The 23,587-nt window shown below is 34.6% G+C and overlaps 3 protein-coding genes and 1 pseudogene across 4 annotated transcripts in view; 2 read left to right on the forward strand and 2 right to left on the reverse strand.

Moving 5' to 3' along the window:
* Window positions 1-983: 983 nt before the first annotated feature.
* Window positions 984-5,443, reverse strand: LOC106877611 (chymotrypsin-1). 2 transcript variants are annotated; one of them, XM_089340873.1, is made up of 6 exons: window positions 4,248-5,443; window positions 3,397-3,556; window positions 2,639-2,766; window positions 1,890-2,024; window positions 1,650-1,795; window positions 984-1,220 (listed from the first exon to the last, which is right to left on the reverse strand). In XM_089340873.1, the coding sequence occupies exons 2-6, from the start codon at window positions 3,459-3,461 to the stop codon at window positions 1,071-1,073; spliced, it is 624 nt and encodes a 207-aa protein (XP_089196999.1). In that variant the 5' UTR covers window positions 3,462-3,556; window positions 4,248-5,443; the 3' UTR covers window positions 984-1,070. The 2 variants fall into 2 exon arrangements, with proteins under 2 accessions (XP_089196999.1, XP_089196998.1); XM_089340872.1 differs by lacking the exon at window positions 4,248-5,443 and adding an exon at window positions 3,833-4,029.
* LOC106877612 (chymotrypsin-1-like) lies at window positions 5,257-10,293 on the forward strand. Its single transcript, XM_014926556.2, has 7 exons — window positions 5,257-5,376; window positions 6,205-6,313; window positions 6,496-6,655; window positions 7,188-7,315; window positions 8,498-8,632; window positions 8,727-8,872; window positions 10,117-10,293. The coding sequence occupies exons 1-7, from the start codon at window positions 5,257-5,259 to the stop codon at window positions 10,264-10,266; spliced, it is 948 nt and encodes a 315-aa protein (XP_014782042.2). The 3' UTR covers window positions 10,267-10,293.
* Window positions 10,294-12,371: 2,078 nt separating this feature from the next.
* LOC106877613 (chymotrypsin-1-like) lies at window positions 12,372-17,060 on the reverse strand (annotated as a pseudogene).
* A 2,404-nt stretch (window positions 17,061-19,464) lies between these two features.
* Window positions 19,465-23,587, forward strand: part of LOC106877614 (chymotrypsin-1-like) — a 6,104-nt gene continuing 1,981 nt past the window's right edge. Inside the window, exons 1-5 of the mRNA XM_089341164.1 lie at window positions 19,465-19,657; window positions 19,928-20,087; window positions 20,678-20,805; window positions 23,243-23,377; window positions 23,472-23,587. The exon at window positions 23,472-23,587 is cut by the window's right edge and continues 30 nt beyond it. Coding sequence (XP_089197290.1) covers window positions 19,609-19,657; window positions 19,928-20,087; window positions 20,678-20,805; window positions 23,243-23,377; window positions 23,472-23,587 — 588 coding nt within the window. The 5' untranslated portion in view covers window positions 19,465-19,608. The remainder of the gene's footprint in view (window positions 19,658-19,927; window positions 20,088-20,677; window positions 20,806-23,242; window positions 23,378-23,471) is intronic.

Raw genomic sequence — 23,587 nt, forward strand, 5'->3', positions numbered from 1 at the left:
GAAAACGATCTGTGTTCTTTCAGGTATGCCCAGCTTACATTTTTTTGATCTGTTGACATATGGACTGGACTTATTAAATATTTTCCACTTGATTGTATGTAGTGTGGTGTTAGACATCAAAACCCATACGTGATTAACCAGATTAGTGAATTTATCTGTGTCAGAAGGAAGATATGTGGTTGGTATAGCTATTTTTGAAGTCGCCTTCAGACAGCTCGACGTAACTCTTTTCGCTTACGTGATCATCGAGCATTGCTGTAACTCCTACCTCATATATGACAGATTTTACTCATGCAGTCTTGGACGAGTGCACAGGTTCCTGGCTCTCGTCAGTTACAACTAGGAGCAGGCTCTTGGCGCTGCTTGCGTGTAATGATGCTCTACATATTGGGGCAGCAACTATATGATAATTTGATTAAACGCCTGTTGAATATCTTTTCAGTACTGGTGATTTATGGGGAAATCGCTTGGTTTTGATGGTCTGCCCCACAAACTTTACTTTTATATGTCACACTTGTTTGGAAACCACTCGACGGATGAGGACAATGAAACTCAAATTCACTGATCATTAAGAAAATACCATCCTCCTAAACTGTTGAGGAAGTCAGGACGTTATTAAATATTTTCTTGATTTTAAAATGTCATTTTGTAATACTTTAGCATTCTGCATTCTTCAGATAAATTCGCTTTGCTTTCGAAATACGAACAACGAAAAACATCAATCGTTTGTGAAATGGTAACTTAGATTAGTAAGTGTAGTAACCACTTATGATTCTAGTTACAATCTCTTCAGTTAATCGGCCAATATATATTGCATAGACTTTCCAAGCAAAAGAGCGGAACAACAAAAAAAGATAAGCAAATGAGTCACTTGTAAGAAATAAGATTCGACAACGAAATTATGAACCACAAAACTAGACGCAGTAAAATAGTTGAAAATTGTCGAGTAGCATTATAACAACAACAACAATTTGATAAATTATTTTATATATTTATTAATTTGTTAATTCATTGTGAATAATATTCTAGTGATATTCCTCTGTAAGTAGACATCTTTATTAAAGCGCTTCTTACAGATTACTCTCGATCCAGTCTCGGAAATATCCAACGTCGCTGAAAGTGCTGATTTCTATGTCACAATTACGTCCGAAGGATGTTACGCCTGCCAAAACCATTTGACCATTTGAACTTGGGCAATAAAGTGGACCACCAGAGTCACCCTGCAAAAATACACAAACAATATAATTTTATATTTAATGAAAACGTAGCTCAAGGCCAAAAAGAAGTGGGAAACGATGAAATCGAGGAAATTAAGAAGTACGACTATTTGAAGCAAACAATGAATGCGTGTCGAAAATGGAGACTGAAATCCCGAGAAGAATATGGGCAAATTTGAGGGTGTTTATCTCAATAAAAGATGTGTTCAAAGTAAAGTTGAACAAAACTCTTCGTGCTAGTCTCATCAATAATACCGCCATTCCAGTACTCTCTTGTACGTAAGCGAGATATGGCTACGACGAAGAGGGAAGAACATCGATTAGCTGTGATGCAGACGACTAAGGAAAGGTCCATGCTGGGAATATCATACCGAGAGCTTTCTGAAATGTGCGGCTTTGAAGTTAGTATGCTATAATATCAATATAACATACCTGGCAAGTAGATGCTCCACCTTGTCTGAAATCTCCGGCACAGAGAACTCCATCAGCAATTCGCATGCTTGACCTTCTTGTACATACATCATGGGGAATAGCTGGAAGAGCCACTTTGTATAATTCGTCAGGACTGTTTCCTTTAACTGAAAATAACACAATTGAATGATGATTAATATCGATTGACGATGATTAAATTGGGATGATAGGAACATTTGATGAAAATTTCATGATACTTACATTGGAAATCTCCCCATCCAGCAGCGATACATCTTCGGGTACCAAATGTTTCTCCTTTTCTGGCCAATTGTGCAAATTTTACACATCTACCTTCACGGACTGGCTCGCTCAAAGTCAGTATGGCAATGTCGTTCTCTGTAAGGGGAAAACATACGCATATGTTAGGCATACATGTATACTAGCGATGCATATATGTGTGTCATTAGGTATATACAGAAATATACGATGTATATACCTCTAATATATATATATATATATATATATATATATATATATGTTAAACGTATTGATTTGAAAGACATATATGATACACAGTATAAGTTTAAGCAGCATTTTTGTTGCAATGTAACTGCAAAAAATCAAACTCAAATATCAACAAATGATACGTCCATTGTTCTCGTCGTCATCATCATCACCACCACTACCACCACCATCATTATCATCATCGATGTAAGCTGCATCAGTAATACTAGCAGTAACTACAGCGGAGATGTAGATATTTTACATAGAACTTTAGGTCTGATGAGTATATTTTGAATGTTTGGCTAAAAGGTGATGAACAATGGGGAGGAAATGTCAGTATTTAAATAATCATTACAAGAACTCTGAAAGGAAAACATCAGACAACAGCTATCATATATTAACACGAGACTGAACTTGATGAAGCACTGATATTTAGTGATATATGGTTGAGAGGAAGAAAGAATTTATAAGGAAATATCTGAAAACGTGATAATCGTAATACTTACGAATCAGGTATGGAGTATGTCCGTATCCACCATGTTTCAGAATTCTACTTGCAGTTGTTGACTGAGAACCAGGACTCCATTTGTTGTTGGAACCAATATTTACTTTAACCCTTCTGACATTTCCTTCACTAAAATCAAATCAAATATGGCAGATCTTTAGCAGACAGTAATTTTATACCGTAATATACTAGAAATTCTCCTTTTGGATATTAAACTGCTTGTCTATTCATTAAAGTATTGTAATAGAACTCTCTTATATTGCAGTGTAATTATTAAACGTTGATATCCATTTCAATGTTACATTTCGGATCTTGTGTGTTATTTGTACAAGCATATATAAACTATTGACAATAAAAGTTATGAGATATAAAATCATTTAAATAAAAAATGTAAAAGTTGCATAACTTTCAAAATTTGCTGGGGTCCTAAGGGACCCCGCCAACCCACGAATGGTTAGACACATAGAAAGTCAAATGTTATTTCTTCATTTGACTCAATATAATTTTTAGTTGAAAATCGAATATATATCTTTATCTAAATATTCCTACTTGCTTATGGTGAAAAGTCAATATATTCTGAAGTTGTTTTAAACAAAATTTAATGTAAATTTTAGCTTGATATATGTTGCTATTTACACCATCATCAAATTCTTTTCAATCTTTATGTTATAAAACACGGAAACTAAACTACCCTTCATAAACGCCAAGTGATGTAATATAAAGATGGGAAAACGTAAATCTGTAAATGTATACACTTACAGGCAGTGAGCTGCTGTCAATACGTGTGTAGAATCAATCAAAGTACCTCCGCATAAACTAATCATGTTATCTGTGGGTTGGTTAAATATTTGGAGGTGGACAATAGAAGGAAATTCACAGTTTTGTGCTGGAGATCCATCGACGATCTGTGTTTTAGGTGCTGAAAGAGAATCACAAAACGATATAAATATATATTTGTGGGCATTCAGGAATGTCTACGAAATATCAAATACTGTAATTTATATGGTTGCTAGTTTGTAAGCATTAATCAAATATGAAAAGTAAAATCATTTTTCGGACATATTTTCGACATGAAATTAGTGATTTAAAGATATCGATACTGGTTTCAGGACTGACATCAATAGAATAGTCGGTATCAATATCAGTTTTGGAAAGTTCGAAACCGTAACACTTCAAGTCGGGAGATATGTCTTACCAGCAAAAACTGAAGCAACCGTAACAAGAAAACAACAGAGAGACAACATGGTGATTCTAAGTGTTCAGTTATCTTTGTAGAATAATTCAACTGATGCTAGAGTTATGGATCGTGTGGTATTTATAGGTAAGTATCATTACGAAAAACGTCTTTGAGGGAAAAAAATAACAGCTGTAATTATTCATCAATGTTCGAACAATAAGACAAAGAAGAACAGAGAACGTTTTAATGTGAAGTAATTTATGTTTTCATATGAAATATATAATCAATACAATTTTATGTTATCCCACCAAAGTGTTGTTCTAATTTCTATTGAACGAGTATTGTAATCTTTTGAGGTGTATTGTAATATCTTAAATTAATACATCTTCAAAATAGCTCCCATATTTTTAATATGAACGTAAAAAACAATTACCTTTTGTGTGATAAAATATATTTTATTGTGTTGACCTCTCAGATGATTTCAATGGAAGATTGACCCACCTGAATATTATTCCCTCACCTGTCATTTAAAATGATGTAACTGTTTATATTAATGTTATATAGTTATTTCTTGCTTAAAAATATTTTCTGTTAATTAATAAACACAAATATATTGGGATTAGTGTCCTATTCTTCATTGCAATAGTTAAACTTTTCGGTCGTTTTGTATGTTTTGGTTTGTGTGTATTTATTTCGATATCCATATCGGGACTACTCTCCCAATTGTTAGTCTTTTTATATATGATATTCCTAGCATGCATCTTTCATAGTACATATAAAGACGCACTGTAGAATGAAGATGACAAAACGTCAGAACAAAGGAAAAAGAATAAATAGTATGTCATCGGAACAAATTGGTAATATAACGATGAAGAAATTCGTGAAGGTGAAAATCAGAAATACAAGTGTTAAAATGCAGTTGGACACTGGTAGTGATATCACCATTATAAACGAAAAGACTTGAAAATGTGTCAGTAATTAATTAAATCGAAAAAGGGAGCACATGGTGTCACGGGAAAAAGATTATATTTTTTCGGTGAGTTCGTATGTAATGTAGCATTTCAAGGTCAAACGATTAAGGCGAAAATACATGTTAAAAAGTTCACTTAATTTATTCGGCACAGAATGGATGAAACTATTCAAAGTATAGAATACGTCCATAAGTGTTTTGTGGGAAAATATAGTCGGTTCAATCGAAGGTTCGAATGCGATCGAGGGACTGAAACAAAAAATTGCAGTAAAACAGAATGGAACACCTGAATGTAAGCCAAAACGAAATAAAAGATTGCCCACGATAAAAAGCAAACATTGTTCCGTGGTCGAGGCTACACATCTATTTCGCTGATCCTGTCATAATATTCGCTTTTAGTACCTTTCTTTAAGAGAGATGCCTCAAACATTTTAAAAGGGCCTTTACTGAAGAATTAAAAAGCATTTGACTTATGACGATAAAAACATTAGGTTCTAATATTCTTAATTTCCACTACGTAATTCTCTTACAACTCAATGTGACCATGGATATAAGTGTTGATAAAGTGTTCGGTGTCGGTTTGAACTCACAGGTGTGATTTCTATTCCTGAGTCACGCAAACAATATACATTTCGTTTCAAGAGGAGAATAATTAATGGGAGAATAGTCCTGATACAGGACATTCCATAATGATGGATCTAATACAAGGTTCGGCTTCGAGACCCGTATTCCGTATCGAAGATTAAATAATACGACAGAAACCTAAAAAAGACTGAAGGACAAAACGCCCGAAACATTGTGACTATAACAATCAACATGAGGACATTAATCCTAACATATTTGCGTTTATTAATTAACAGAAAATATTTTAAAGTAAGAAATAACTATACAACATTAATACAAACTGGTTCATAATTTTAAAATGACAGGTGATGGAATAATAATCAGGTAGGTCAATATTCAACAGAAATCATTTGAGTGGTCAACACAATAAAATATATCTTATGAAACAAAAGGTAAATATCTTTCACGTACTTATAAAAATATGGGAACTTTTTTCAAGGCGTATTAATTTAAGGTACTACAATAAGCCTCAAAAGATTGCCATACTCGTTCAATAGAAATTAGAACAACACTTTGGTGAGATAATATAAAGCTGTATTGATTATATATTTCATATGGAAACATAAATTACTTCACATTAGAACGTTCTCTGTTCTTCTTTGTCTTATTGTTCGAACATTGATGAATAATTACAGCTGTTATTTTTTTCCCTCAAAGACGTTTTCCTAATGATACTTACCTATAAATACCACACGATCCATAACTCTAGCATCAGTTGAATTATTCTCCACAGATAACTGAACACTTAGAATCACCATGTTGTCTCTCTGTTGTCTTCTTGTTTTGGTTGCTTCAGTTTTTGCTGGCAAGTCATGTCTTCCATCTAGCCGTGTTACGGTTTCGAAAATTCGAAACTGTTATTGATAGCGACTATTTTATAGATATAAAGTCTGATACCTGTATCAGTAAATTCAACATATGAATTTAATTCAAATACTTTGAAAAAGTATTTGAAAAAGATATTTTTTACATTTAACTAAAGACGCATACAAGCTTACAGTTATATATAATACAGCAATAGATATATCGTAGACATTTCTGAATATTCACAAATATATATTTATTTCGTTTTGTGATCTTCTTTCAGCACCAGAAACACAGATCGTCGGTGGATCTCCAGCACAAAACTGCGAATTCCCTTCCATTGTCCACCTCCAAATATTTAACCAACCCACAGATAACATGATTAGTTTATGTGGAGGTACTTTGATTGATTCCACACACGTATTGACAGCAGCTCACTGCCTGTAAGTATTTTTATATATAAACAGTACAGATTGACACTTTCGCATCTTTCTGTTTTATCACTTGATGTTTATGAAGGAAGTTTAGTTTCTCTGTTCGTATAATATAGAAGTTGAACAGAATTTGATGATGGAGTAAATAGCGATGTATAAACTGGCTTTAATGCCAGGTTAAAATTTTCACTGAATTTTGTTTCCCACAATTTTAGAATATATTGAATTTTACCATAAACAAATGAGTCAAATGAAATAACTTCAATCTTTGAACATCCTTCTATATGTTGTGTATATTAATTGTTCATTTTAATTTCTGTGTGCTTGATATTATTCAGACCAACAACACCTATGCAAATACATTTTAATAATACACACGGTCCGAATTGCAACATATAAATGGACATAAATGTTTAATAATAACAATGCAATAAAGGAGAGTCGTGTTAAAATAATTTAATATCTAAGATGACAGTTTCAAGTATATCACTGTATAAAATTACTGTCTGCTAAAGATCTGCCATATTTGATTTGATTTTAGCGAAGGAAATGTCAGAAGGGTTAAAGTAAATATTGGTTCCAATAACAAATGGAGTCCTGGTTCTCAGTCAACAACTGCAAGTAGAATTCTGAAACATGGTGGATACGTACATACTCCATACCTGATTAGTGAGTATTACAATGACCATGTCTTCAGATATTTTCTTATAAATTCTTTCTTTGTCTCAACTATATATCAGTAAATATCGGTGTTTCATCAATTGCAATTTCGTGTCAATATACGATAACTATTATTTGGTGTTTTCAATTCAGTGCGTCTGTAATGAATGTTTAAAAGCTGACATTTTTTCTTTTTTATTCATCGCATTTTACGTTTTCCTAACATTCAAAATATATTCATTAGACATGAAGTTCTATGTAAGAAAAATATCTACATTACATCTCCATTATAATTACTGCTGCTACTACTGCTGCAGTACCTTACAGCGATGACGAGGATGATGATGAGGTCGACGACAATGTTTGTGTCATCTGTTGATATTTGATTTTCATTTCGAAAGATGTATATTTTGAAAAAAAAATTACTTACATTGTTATAAGGTGTATTATACTTCTATATCTTTCTATATCATGCGTACATTTTCCAAATAAATGTGTCTAACGTATATGAATTCATTACACACACACACACACACACACACACACACACACACACACACACACACACACACACACATGTATGTATCAAGGGTTGAACGGAAAGAATACAACAAGGATAAGAAGTTAGACGAAATCAGAGCAAACGGGAAACTAGGCGAAAACTTAACGGTCCTGAAATTAGACAAAGACACGATACATGGAATATTCGCAGTTGAGTTTTCCTCTTTAGTCAGTGGACGCAAAATATCATGGCCGTTTCGCGCTAGTTACCATTGATACTGATCAATTTTGCAGATGCCAGTGCTTTTTATTAAGCAACTGGGAAAAAGCTAGCAAATGTGTACTAAGGCAGAAACAAACATGACAAAACAACAAAGAATGATGAATATGCAAACAGCACGAAGCCTTACGGCTATATACAATGTTTTTTTATGTTATAATTATACATATATCACAAATACAATAGAAAGAGCTTTGCAGCTGTCAAACGACCTTAGTGGGGTTGCGCAAAGAGGAAATGGAGTAAGTCCGAGAGGACACAGCGGGAGCCGAGGCCAATGACTGTCACATATATATTTATATCCGTATTGCATATATGTCTATTAGATGTATATGCAACACATATTTCTGTATATATTCAGAATTAGTTCATATGTATGTCTAACATATACGTATGTTTTACCATTACAGAGAACGACATTGCCATACTGACTTTGAGCGAGCCTGTCCGCGAAGGTGGATGTGTCCAGTTTGCACAATTGGCCAAACAAGGAGAAACATTTGGTACCCGAAGATGTATGGCTGCTGGATGGGGAGATTTCCAATGTGAGTATCATGAAATCTTCATCTGATGTGCCTATCATCTCAATCTAATCATCGTCGATCGATATTAATCATCATTCAATTGTGTTATTTTCAGTTAAAGGAAACAGTCCTGACGAATTATACAAAGTGGCTCTTCTAGCTATTCCCCATGATGTATGTACAAGAAGGTCAAGGATGCGAATTGCTGAAGGAGTTCTCTGTGCCGGAGATTTCAGACAAGGTGGAGCATCTACTTGCCAGGTATGTGATTTTGGTATTACAATAATATCTAACTCATATCTCTGTCAAAATGATGAATATACATTAATATGCATGTATGCATGTATGCAACTATCTATCTATGTATAATTTTTAACTTCCCCTCGTATATATGCACACACACACACACACACACAGACTGACAGACATATGCCAATACATATAAACACGCGCGCACACACACGTATATATATGTATGTATGTATGTATGTATGTATGTATGTTTGTATGTTTGTATGTATGCGTGTTTATGTGTATGTATTAATGTAAGGATATCGGACCCACAAAACCTAAATCTGCTGCACAGAAAATTGCTCATCTTTACAAGCAAATTTCCCTGTTGAATAATATATTGAGCAAATGATGAATTTTGTGAAACAAAACGAACCATTATAGTGAGCAGAGTGTCGGATATTGTCATACACCGCTGGTCACAATGCATTTTCAATTCTCTTGGTTTTGTCCGTCTTTTTCATCTTGGCCTTAACCGTTTAACTAAATCGTCTTCCCATTGTTTTGGGGTGGATCTTCCGAGCGGCCCTTTCCGATCCCTTGGATCGGAAATTAGTGCTTTTGGTGTTCTGCGACTACGTCGTTCACTCAGCTCCGTTCTCTAATTACCTCATTTCGGATAAGCTCACGGTATGATTTTCCTAGCATGGACCTTTTCTTAGCCGTCTGCATCACAGCTATTCGATGTTCTTCCCTCTTCGTCGTAGCCATGTCTCACTTAGTACACGAGAACAGGAATGGCGGTATTATTGAAGAGACTGGAACATGGGATCTTGTTCTACTTTACTTTGAGCACATCTTTTATTGAGGGAAACGTCTTCCATCATGACTTTATTCTCCTCGAGATTTCAGTCTCCATGTCTCGGCACATATTCATTGTCTGCTTTTAAGTAGACGTACTCTTTTACCTCCTCGATTTCATCACTTCCCACCGCTATTCGAGCTTATGCTTCGTTTTCTGTGAATATATATATATATATATATATATATATATATATATATATATATATATATATAAATTGTGTGTGTGTGTGTGTGTGTGTGCGCGCGCACGTTTGAAATGAGAACTCCTTATCGTTACAAGTAAATTTCTTTGTAAAATATATTGAACAAATGATTCATTTTCTGAAATATTTACTGAGAACTTCTAACTTTATTCAATATCTAATAATTCCAGTGAATATAAAGTTATATTGTTTGTGTTTTTTTTTCAGGGTGACTCTGGTGGTCCTCTTTATTGTCCAAGCTCAAGTGGTCAAATGGTTTTGGCAGGAGTAACATCTTTCGGAAATAAATGTGACAACGAAGTCAGTGCTTTCAGCGATGTCGGATATTTCCGAGACTGGATCAATAGTAACCTGTAAAAAGTACTTTAATGAAATTTTCTATTTACAAAGAAATATCACTAGAATATTACTAACAATGTATTAACAAATTAATAAATATATAAAATATTTTATCAAATTGTTGTGGTTGTTGTTATTATAATTACGCGAGAATGTTCAACTACGAGGTCTGATCAATAAGTATCTGAACTGTTGCTATGGTAAGTTAAAGCACGCAGAGTGAAGCCGCTCGGCACAAACTGCCCTTGAACACTGCTGTGCATGGGTACTAAGTTTAAACGTTCTAGCTGGTTTCCACTGTTTACAGTATCTCTTAGTTGAGTCTGCCCGGTGAAGTCTAAGCTAGATTTTTGGAAAAAAAAGATGTGGTTGGGTGAAAGTCAACCTTGCCGAAGAACAGTGTGGCTCCCGTCCTGAATGCAGCGCAACCGACCAAATATTCCACTGCACTGTAGGTCTTCGAGAAATCGTGGTAATATTGAGAATAGGTCTATGCTTGCTTTCTAGACTTCGAAAACGCATATGACCACGTGCTATGAGGGGTTTTGCAGGGGCTTGGGCTTAATGGACAACTTCTGCTTTCTCTGAAGTCTCTATAATAATGACCAGATGTTCGAGTTCGAGTAAATGGTACTTAGTCGAAGTTGGTGGATGTGGGTGTTGGACTTAGTAAGGGGTGCATATTGTTGTTCCGCCTTTTCATAATTTTTATGAACTGAATTGACATGCGTGGCCGTTATGAAAGTGGTATCATAATAGGTGGGTATGGGATCGGTCAGCTGACATTTGCAGACGATATGGTACTTGGCTCATCAGAAGGTTGATCCCCATCATGCACCGAATGCCACAAGCAGAGATGAGAATTAGTGCAGCGAAGTCTAATTGCATTGGTTCTTGTTAAGAAAGTCTTCATAGTGCATTCTGAATATAAATGGAACATGACTGAGACAAAAGGAAAATTTCAAATATCTCAGGGTCATATTCATGTGTGATGGGGTGCACGTGACTGAACTGGACATAAACATCGTAGTTGTTGGCACAGTAATGCGCCAGGTCCAGCATATTTGATCGTCAGAAGACGTAAAAGTTGTAAAATTGTCACATTTATTATCTCCAATTCGATTTTCGTGCCTTATCCTCGCCTATGGTAATGAATGCTGGGTAATGACTGAAAGAGTGCAATCACGAATATATGCATTTGAAATGGGGTTCCTCCGGAAGATATCTGTAGTAATGTTAGTTGTACGTAAAATAAGCAAAAAGCATCAAACTAACATCATGCCTAATTTTTGTTCTAAACAAAACCGGACTCCGAGATGATTAAATAAAATATTCAAAAGGCGCAGGAGTGGCTGTGTGGTAAGTAGCTTGCTTGCCAACCACATGGTTCTGGGTTCAGTTCCACTGCGTGGCATCTTGGGCAAGTGTCTTCTACTATAGCCTCGGGCCGACCAAAGCCTTGTGAGTAGATTTAGCAAATTGAGTGGTCAAATGGTTTCTGATTAGCAAATTGAGCTTACTTATTTGGAAATGTGACGCCAGAGCGAGACAAGTTAATTGATGAGAAATATAGTTTATGGTATACTTATGGTAAATCAAAATGAAAGAAGAAAATTCAGTATAGGATGGAGATATTGAAATTAGTGAGCAATTAAACAGCTCGGTTTTTCAGTCAAATAATGTAATGTATACTTATTTTAAAGAGGAATAGACGGATTGCTGTTTTCGGTTCATATATTGGCATTTACCGCTCAGAGAAAATTTGATAGTCAGTTACTGACTTGTAGTAAACCAAACGTTTATTCTTCATGGTGTGACAGCTGACCATTCAGCTTGATCTAAGATTTGGAAATCTGGCTCTAGGGCAAGACATGTTAATTGATAGTTTTATCAAATATTTCTTTAAAACGAGTTACAAACGACAGACATATATATGTAAGGAATAAGACTCCGCTACTAAATTATGAAACAAACTTGAACACGATGAAATAGGCGAAAACCCTCATGAAACAGTGTAACAACAACGACCAGATAAAATATTTTATATATTTATTAATTTGTTAATTCATTGTGAATAATATTTTAGTGACATTCCTTTATAAATAGAAATTTTCATTAAAGTACTTTTTACAGGTTACTATTGATCCAGTCTCGGAAATATCCGACATCGCTGAAAGCACTGACTTCGTTGTCACATTTATTTCCGAAAGATGTTACTCCTGCCAAAACCATTTGACCACTTGAGCTTGGACAATAAAGAGGACCACCAGAGTCACCCTGAAAAAAAAAACACAAACAATATAACTTTATATTCACTGGAATTATTAGATATTGACTAAAGTCAGAAGATCTTACTAAATATTTCAGATATTGAATCATTTGTTCAATATATTTTACAAAGAAATGTACTTATAACGATAAAGAGTTTTCATTCCCCCCCACACACATACACATAGAGAGAGGCTTCCACACTCATCTATCGATTAATCAGTCTGCTTGTCTATTTGTCTTTCTGTGCATATATATATATATATATATATATATATATATATATATATATATATATATATATATATATATATATATATTTACACATACACAACCCCCTCCCCCCATATATATATGTGCATACGTAATATATATACGTATAAATTTCTTCTTGTTTATTTCTGCGTTCCTTTCTGTCGAAGAGCAGAGGCTCGAAACGTAAAAGACTTTCTCATTTCCCTGGCGTTAAATTAATATCTGTTGTTTACACACCCATCTTCGTCTTTTGTTTTTTTTATAAATTTTCACTATACATATACATACACACACATATATATATATATATATGACTGTTTATGTATCATTTAAATAAATGCATCAGTTATAGGTATATATTCTATAATATCAATATAACATACCTGGCAAGTAGATGCTCCACCTTGTCTGAAATCTCCGGCACAAAGAACCCCTTCAGTAATTCGCATCCTTGACCTTCTTGTACATACATCATGGGAATAGCTGGAAGAGCTACTTTGTATAATTCGTCAGGACTGTTTCCTTTAACTGAAAATAACACAATTGAATGATGATTAATATCGATTGACGATGATTAAATTGAGATGATAGGAACATCAGTTGAAATTTCGTTGATACTCACATTGGAAATCTCCCCATCCAGCAGCCATACATCTTCGGGTACCAAATGTTTCTCCTTGTTTGGCCAATTGTGCAAACTGGACATATCCACCTTCGCGGACAGGCTCGCTCAAAGTCAATATGGCAATGTCGTTCTCTGTAAGGGTAAAATATACGTATATTTTAGGCAGGCATATGAGCTAATCGTGAATATATATGTATCTATTGCTATATACAGACATATATGATGTATATACATTTACCAGACAATACAGATGTAGAATATGTATGTATGTATGTATGTATGTAGTGAGAGGGGTGAAAGCACATGGCCTCGTGGTTTGAGCGTTAGGCTTACAATCTGGAGGTTATGAGATCGATTCCTGGGTTGAGCTATGTGTTGTATTCTTGAGCACAACACACGTTGCTCAAATCCGCACAGCCGTAGAACTGGGAAGTTTACCATTTGAAAGGAAACTTCGCACGAAGATCTGCAGTCGTCTTACTAGAGCCCCTTAGCATTTTATAAGAGGAGTTTAGAAGGATTGCTTGTAGTTGAGTTTAAGTTCATTTCATAAATGACTAATATTACATCAGTTTCCTCTATTTCGATCTAATCGATAATTGCCATCCTTTCGTGTAGAGCTGCGGTGTCGAAGAACTCATCAGGTAGAGTAATTTATACATTATATGACTATATATATATATATATATATATATATATATATATATATATATATATATATATATATATATATATGACTACTATATATATATATGTCAGTTATATTTATTCGATAGAGGTGTTTACGATATATATATACATATACGATAGATATACATATATAATACATTGTATAAGATTGTATAACAGTATAATTAAGTTGTTTGTCGCAATGTAGATGCTGCGAAATCAAACTCTAGTATCAACAGATGACACTCTTACTGTCGTTGTCGTCGTCGTCATGACCATGATGATGATGATGATGATCATCATCATCATCATCAACATTGTAAGCTGCAGCAGATCTAGAGCTAGCAATAAGTACTAAGGAGATGTAATGCTTCAGTTCTGATGAGTATATCTTGAATGTTTGGATAATGCAAAATGCGATGAATAAGAAAGAAAAAATGTCCGCTTTTAAACGTTTACTACAGACACACTGAATTGAAAACACCAAATAATAGTTATCGTATATTGACACGAGATTGCAATTGATGAAACACCGATATTTACTGACATATGGTAAGAGGAAGAAAATTTATAAGAAAATATCTGAAGACATGATAATTGTAATACTCACTTATCAGGTATGGAGTATGTACGTATCCACCATGTTTCAGAATTCTACTTGCAGTTGTTGACTGAGAACCAGGACTCCATTTGTTGTTGGAACCAATATTTACTTTAACCCTTCTGACATTTCCTTCGCTAAAATCAAATCAAATATGGCAGATCTTTAGCAGACAATAATTTTATACTGTAATACGCTTGAATTTATCCCCTTGGATATTAAAGTGTTTGACCATTCAATAAAGTATTGTAATATAACTCTCATATATTGCTCTGTTATTATTAAACGTTGATATTCATTTTAATGTTGCAATTCGGGCCGTTTGTGTTATTGAAATTTGTATAGGTGTTGTTGGTCTGAACGATATTAAACACAGCAAGTAAAATACACACACACACACACACACACACACACACACACACACACACACACACACACACACACACACACACACACACACACACACACACACACACACACACACACATTCCCACTTGTTTAAGGCGAAATTCATTACGTTCCAAAATTGTTGGAAACAAAGCTGAATGTAAATTGTAGCGTGATATTAAAACTAGTATATATGTTGGATATTTACATCAACTAATAGTTTTTAACCTTTATATTATACAAACAGGGAAACTAAACTTTCTTCATAAATTTTAAGTGATGTTATATAATGATATGAAAAAGTGAATCTGTAATGTATATACTTACAGGCAATGAGCTGCTGTCAATACGTGTGTGGAATCAATCAAAGTACCTCCGCATAAACTAATCATGTTATCTGTAGGTTGGTTAAATATTTGGAGGTGAACAATGGAAGGAAATTCACAGTTTTGTGCTGGAGATCCACCGACGATCTGTGTTTCTGGCGCTGAAAGAAGATCACAAAACGAAATAAATATATATTTCTGTAGCTAAATCATTCTTCACTGTCTGCGATATATCTATTGCTGTGTTTTAAACAGTTGTAATTTTGTAGAATTAATTAATTAATTAAATAAAAAGTCTTTTTCGAAAACTTTTTTCACATTAAATTTATATGTAGTATCAAAATTCATATCGGTAAAATAATTCGGATTTGAAAAATTCGACACCAGAATGCCTTTCGACGGGAGAGATGACTTACCAGCAAAAACTGAAGCAACCGTAACAAGAAGACAACAGAGAGACAACATGGTGATTGTAGATGTTCAGTTCTTGGTGTAAGATGATTCAACTGATGCTAGAGTTATGGATCGTGTGGTATTTATAGGTAAGTATCATTAGGAAAACGTCTTTGAGGAAAGAACAGCTGTAATTATTCGTCAATGTTCGAACAATAAGACAAAGAAGAACAGAGAACGTTCTAATGTGAAGTAATTTATGTTATAATATGAAATATATAATCAATACAGCTTTATATTATCTCACTAGAGTGCTGTTCTAATCTCTATTGAACGAGTATTGTAATCTTTTGAGGTGTATTGTAATATCTTAAATTAATACATCTTCAAAATAGCTCCCATATTTCTATATGTACGTGAAAAAGAAAGGCAATTACTTTTTGTGTGATGAGATATATTTTATTGTGTTGACCACTCAAATAATTACTATTGAAGATTGATCCAGCTGAATATTATTGCATCACCTGTCATTTTAAAATGTTGAATCTGTTTATATCAATGTTGTATAGTTATTTCTTGCTTAAAAACATTTCCTGTTAATTAATAAACGCAAATATGTTAGGATTAGTGCCTCCATCTTGATTGTTATAGTCACAACGTTTCAGCTATGTTGTCCTTCAGTCTGTTTAGGTTTCCGTTGCATTCCGTATTCAATACGAAATATAAGTTTCGAAGCGGATCTTGTATTAAATCCATGCCTGCACTTTGCATTTATTTCGATATACATATTGGGACTACTCTCCCATTTGTAAGTGTTTTTACATGTGATACTCATGGATATTTCAGACAAGTAACATCACTTGAAGATACACTGGACTAACTAGTGCATACGCTGTTATGTGATAGCTTCCTTCGTAGTCCTATGTTAGCGATGAATACTATATAGAAACATTTGTTTTAGAAAGACTTAAACCCTCTAATTTCCATTGGTTAACAATCTCGTGAAACAATAAGACAGGTTATAAGCGTTGATAAAAATTTAAGTGTAGTATTATAGTTGATCAAGGAATTCACTCCTTGTATCGCCCAAACACTCTACAGTCAAGTTGAAGCAGAAAGAGAAAGCGACTCCACAATTAGGAGAATACAAAGAGGAGAAGATCTCAGATATGAACAACAGAATGAAAACAATCTTGCCCCTTTGGGTGTAATGAAGGGTTCGGCTCGATATTCCAATAACGTTACGAAATACGACAGGCTTCAGGAAATAGTTTGAAGGGTCCGACATTATGACTGTAATCACAATGAGGTGGACAATAGATCGATCCTATCATTCTATAATAATGATATTTCTCGTCTCGGAAATTCCTTAAAATTCATTAAGTTTAGCAGAATTACAGATTCTGTTACATTTATATAATAGGTACCCAAATATTTACGGTTAGACGGTAATTACCTCGTGATTCCGTTTTAAAATTAATGTGTACGTCTTTGTTTAATTAGAAAGTTTTATTGTTAATACTAAATTATATTTTTTCACCAATTTACTTTTTTTGTCATTCTACTGATATGAAGAAATCTCGACTTTTGTATTCTGCCTGTTACTATCTAATGGAGTAGGTATTTCCTATAACATGGACAAACAAATTTTTCTTACGAAAATACGTATGTAAATAAATTTTAATATCATGATTACCGAAAGCGAAACCGGTCGACAAACACAATATAAAATATAGTAAAAATTGTATTAAAACTATGTAATGTGTGTGTATTTTCCTTCTATCTATCTATCTATCTATCTATCTATCTATCTATCTATCTATCTATCTATCTATCTATCTATATATATATATATATATATATAGAGAGAGAGAGAGAGAGAGAAATATATGTTTCTCTCTCTTTCTATTTTTCTATCTATATATGTATGTGTGCCATTTTGACTTTGTTCCAGAAAGTTTGTTGGCTTCTATTTCCCTTCGCAACTGATCAGCCATGACTTATTTCTTATTAAAAAATTTTTTTTTTATTGCCCACAAGGGGCTAAACATAGAGGGGACAAACAAGGACAGAGAAAGGGATTAAATCGATTCCATTGACCCCAGTGCATAACTGGTACTTAATTTATCGACCCCGAAAGGATGAAAGGCAAAGTCGACCTCGGCGGAATTTGAGCTCAGAACGTAACGGCAGACGAAATACCGCTAAGCATTTCGCCCGGTGTGCTAATGTTTCTGCCAGCTCGCCGCCATGACTTATTTCTACCCACCCACCACCGACATTTACAATGTTCTTCAAGCCCTCCCTTAAGGGGCAGTTGGTCTCAACATTATATTAATTGTCACAACTAATGCATGAGATGGAGTACACATAGCTATTGGTCATGATATTTTCTTTTTGGGCTTTTCTGTAAGAGAGATGTCCCTGAACGACGTTTATAAAATCCTCGGTAGAACTAGTATAAACATAAACATTTTACAGAGACCTTTACTGAAGAATGAAAGAACATTTGATTTAAGAAAATAATAACATTACGTCTTGATATTTCTAATTTCTACTAAATGACTCTCTTACAGGTTGTTGTTGGCACTCCGTCGTTTACGACGACGAGGGTTCCAGTTGATCCGATCAACGGAACAGCCTGCTCGTGAAATTAACGTGCAAGTGGCTGAGCACTCCACGGACACGTGTACCCTTAACGTAGTTCTCGGGGATATTCAGCGTGACACAGTGTGACAAGGCTGACCCTTTGAATTACAGGCACAACAGAAACAGGAAGTAAGAGTGAGAGAAAGTTGTGGTGAAAGAGTACAGCAGGGTTCGCCACCATCCCCTACGGAGCCTCGTGGAGCTTTTAAGTGTTTTCGCTCAATAAACACTCACAACGCCCGGTCTGGGAATCGAAACCGCAATCCTATGACCGCGAGTCCGCTGCCCTAACCATTGGGCCATTGCGTCTCCACTCTCTCTTACAGGACACTGAAGATAAACGTTGATATAGTGTTCGGTATCGTAGGCGAACAAACGAGCGTGAGTTGTATCTCTGGCTCACGCAAACAATAATAAACAGTTCGTTCGAAGAGGAACGATCAAGAGACATTACATATAAGAAGAGTAACTAATGCGAGAAAAGTCCCGACATGAATATTGAAATGAGGACAATCTATAAGCATAGGTCCAATAAGAGTTTCTGTTCGAAACTTGTATTTCGTATTGAAGATTACGGAATACGACAGAAACCTAAAAGACCGAAGGACAAAACGGCCAAAAAGTTGTGACCATTACAACGAAGATGAAGACATTAGTCTCGACATATCTACATTTATTAACTAACAGGAAATATTTTAAAGTAAGAAATCACTATACAACATTAATACAAACTCATCAATCATTTTAAAATAACTGGTGAAGGAATAATATCAGATAGATCAATCTTCAAGAGAAATCATTTGAGTGGTCAACGCAATAAAATGTATCTTATCAGACATATGGTAATTATTTCTTACGTACATTTAAAAATATGGGAACTACTTTGAAGATATATTACAATACACCTCAAAAGATTACAATACACGTTCAATAGAAATTAGAACAACACTTTAGTGAGATAACCTAAAATTGTATTGATTATATATCACATGATATCATAAATTACTTTACATTAAGACATTCTCTGTTGCTTTTTTGATTTATTATTCAAACATTGACGAATAATTACAGCTGTTTCTTCCTCAAAGACGTTTTCATAATGATACTTACCTACTCATACCACACAAGCCATAACTCAAGCTTCAGCAGAATTATTCTACACTAATAACTGAACATTTAGAATCACCATGTTGTCTCTCTGTTGTCTACTTGTTACGGTTGCTTCAGTTTTTGCTGGTAAGTCCTGTCTTTTCTCTATCGGTGTTACGGTTTCGAATATTTCGAAGCTGGTGTTGATACCGACCATTTTACCGATACCAATTTTTTTACCTGTATCAGTAAATTCTACATTACAAATTTAATGCAATAAAAACAAGTTATGTTATTAATTCATGACACCTACAAAATTACGACCATTTAAAATATAGCAATAAATATATATGGCAGACATTGAAGAATGATTTATCTAGGAATATATATTTATTTCGTTTTGTGATTTTCTTTCAGCACCTAAAAGAAAGATCGACGGTGGATCTCCAGCAAAAGAATGCGAGTTTCCTTCCATTGTCCACCTCAAAATATTTGATTACCCGTCAGATAACAGGATTAGCTTATGTGGAGGTATTTTGATTGATTCTAAACACGTATTGACAGCAACTCACTGCCTGTAAGTATATACATTATAAAATGACGTTTCCCATCTTTATATTACATCACTTAATGTTAATGAAAAAATTTTAGTTTCTGTGCTTTATAACATGGAGTTTGAAAAGAATTTGTTAACGTAAATAGCAACATATAAACTAGCTTTAATATCAGGCTAAAATTTGTATTGAGTTTTGTTTTCAACATTTTTGGAATATATTGATTTTCACCATAAATAAATGCGAATATTTAGATAAAGATATATACAATTTTCAACTTGAAAATATACTGAGGCGAATGAATACACCCCTTCAATCCCTGAACATTTTCCATTTGTTGAGTATATTGATAGTACAATTTACTTTCTATGTGCTTAATATCGTTCAGACCAACCACACTTATACAAATATATTTTGATAACACACACACAACCCGAAATGCAACATTTAAATAGATATCAACGTTTAATAATTACACTGCAATATAAGAGAGTTATGTTACAATACTTTAATGAATGGTCAGATACTTTAATATCCAAGAGGACAGTTTCAAGTATATTACGGTATGAAATTACTGTCTGCTAAAGATCTGCCATATTTGATTTGATTTTAGAGTAGGAAATGTCAGAAAGGTTAAAGTAAATATTGGTTCCAATAACAAATGGAGTCCTGGTTCTCAGTCAACAACTGCAAGAAGAATTCTGAAACATAGTGGATACGTACATACTCCATACCTGATTCGTAAGTATTACGATTATCACGTTTTCAGATATTTTCTTATAAATTCTTTCTTCATCTTACCACATATCAGTAAATATCGGTGTTTCATCAATTGCGATTTCGTGTCAATATGCGATAACTATTAATTCTTGTTTTCAGTTCAGTGTTTCTGTAATACATGTTTAAAAGCCGACATTTTTCTTTCAAATTCATTGCATTTTGCATTATCCAAACATTCAAGATATACTCATCAGACCTGAAGCATTGTGCAAAATACTATATACATTACATCTCCTTAGTACTCATTGCTAGCTCTAGATCTACTGCAACTTACAATGATGATGACGACGACAGCTATAAGATTGTCATTTTCTGATACTAGAGTTTGATTTTGCAACATCTACATTGCGACAAACAAGTTACTTATATTGTTATACAATGTTATACAATGTTATACAATGAGTTATATGTGTATATCTATCATGTATACATGTATATCGTATACACCTCTATCGAATAAATATAACTGGCATATATGTAGTCATATACTGTATAAATTACTCTACCCGATGAGTTTTTCGACACCGTAGCTCGACACGAATAGATGGCAACTATCGATGGCAATTCTTCGAAATAGAGGAAACTGATGCAATGTCAGCCATTTATGAAATGAAATGAGCTTAAACTGAACTACAAGCCCTGGTGGATTCCCAGCATTCCTCCTAAAAATGTAAAGGGGTCTATTAAGACTACTGCAAATCCTTTTCCGAAGCTTCCTTTCAGATGGTAGGCTTCCAAAGAAGTTAAAGAAACGTATAAAATCTCTTATCCGCAAAGAAGGAAGGAGGGTAGATGCTAAAAATTATAGGCCTGTCACTCTAAATTCATGTCACCAAAGTCATAGAACGATTTCTGAGGAGGAAGCTGATCACGTTCCTAGAAGATAATGAGTGACTCCCTGACACACAGTAAGGCCTCCGCTCAAGAAGAAGCTGTCATACACAGTTCATGCAGCATTTTGAATGGGTATTGAAAAAAACTAATGAATCGCTCAAACTTGGATGTGATATATCTCGATTTTGCAAAGGCCTTTCATAAGGTTGATTGCAAAAAATATCTCACGAGCTACTAGGACTCTGAATAGGCAGAAAACTAAGAGAATGGTTACATGACTTCTTAAAAAACAGAAGCTAGGCTATGGCAGCCAGTGGAGTCTTATCCAAGGAGGTAGTAATAATGAGCGGGTTGTCTCAGGGAATTGTCTTGGGACTGTTGTTGTTTGTGATGGCTCTCTCGGATATTCCACCGGCTACACAAACAGCCACACTTACTAACTACGCCGACGACATTAATGTTAACACAAGCAGTCAATGACATTGCTGATGCTAATCTTTTACAGAAAGGCCTAGATACCACATATAAATGGGCAACAGAAAACAACGAGCAATTTAATGCACGCAAATTCCAAGCCTTCAGCTATCAGTCGGCTTTTGCTAACATGCCACAACGAAGATACTTTGGACAAAAGGATCGGCAATCCCAGAGTCAAACGCAGCGCTTGATCTCGGATTGATATGAGCAACGATGCGTCGTTTCATGTACATATTACCAAGCTGTTGGCAATGTGAAGGCGAATGGCCGGATGGACTCCGAGAACTTTCAGAACAAGAGACCAAGAAATTCTGCTGGTCCTTATGGAGTACATTTAAACAGAATATTACTCTCAACTATGGTCGTCCCACTGTATGAAATTAATAGCGGAACTTGAGGCAGTTCAGTGGTGTTACACCAGGAAGACAGCATCAGTGAAACATTTGAGCTACTGAGAGATTTTGAAAGACGTATGACAGGAGAGATAGTCAGTGATATACATATGGAAGATCATAGATGGGTAGCACCAAATATGGACATTGAGAGTTATACCAGCTCTTGAATAAGATGTCACTGCACTGTTCCAAAAGTCCCAGTCATCGCACCTAGTACATCCATCCATCCATACATGCATACATACATACATACATGCATGCATACATACATACATCTAGATATGCAACTATATGCATGAGAATATATACATAAAGCAAAACATACAAATCTGCATACATACATACATACATACATACATACATACATACATGCATACATACAAAAATACCCTGTTGTTGATGTTGAAATTCCAATGAAGGATCCTTGGATCTTGGTTAGAAACCGGTTCTTTCTCTGTTGGCAAGAAATCTTGAAATAAAACTGAACAATGACACATACATACATACATACATACATACATACATACATACATGCATACATATGTTATTTATGGCTATCATATAAACTTATGCCTATATTCCACGATTGTCTGTATATACCTCATACATATCTGTATCTATATATTGAAACATATATATTCACAAACAGTTCATATGCCTGCCTAACATATACGTATGTTTTACCCTCAAAGAGAACGATATTGCTATACTGACTTTGACCAAGCCAGTCCGTGAAAATAGATGTGTCCGCTATGCACAATTGGCCAAATATGGAGAAAGATTTGGTACCCGAAGATGTATCGCTGCTGGATGGGGAAATTTCAAATGTGAGTATCATGAAATTTTCATCAAATGCTCTTATCATCTCAATTTAATCAGCGTCAATCGACATTAATCATCATTCAACTGTGTTATTTTCAGATAAAGGAAACAGTCCTGACCAGTTATATAAAGTGCATCTTCCAGCTGTTCCCCATCATGTATGCAAAAAAAAGTCAAAGATGCAAATTTCTGATGGAGTTCTCTGTGCTGGAGAT

Source organism: Octopus bimaculoides, chromosome 24, assembly GCF_046866305.1.
Source record: "Octopus bimaculoides isolate indiv1 chromosome 24, ASM4686630v1, whole genome shotgun sequence".
In the NCBI taxonomy this organism is placed as follows: Eukaryota; Metazoa; Mollusca; class Cephalopoda; order Octopoda; family Octopodidae; genus Octopus; species Octopus bimaculoides.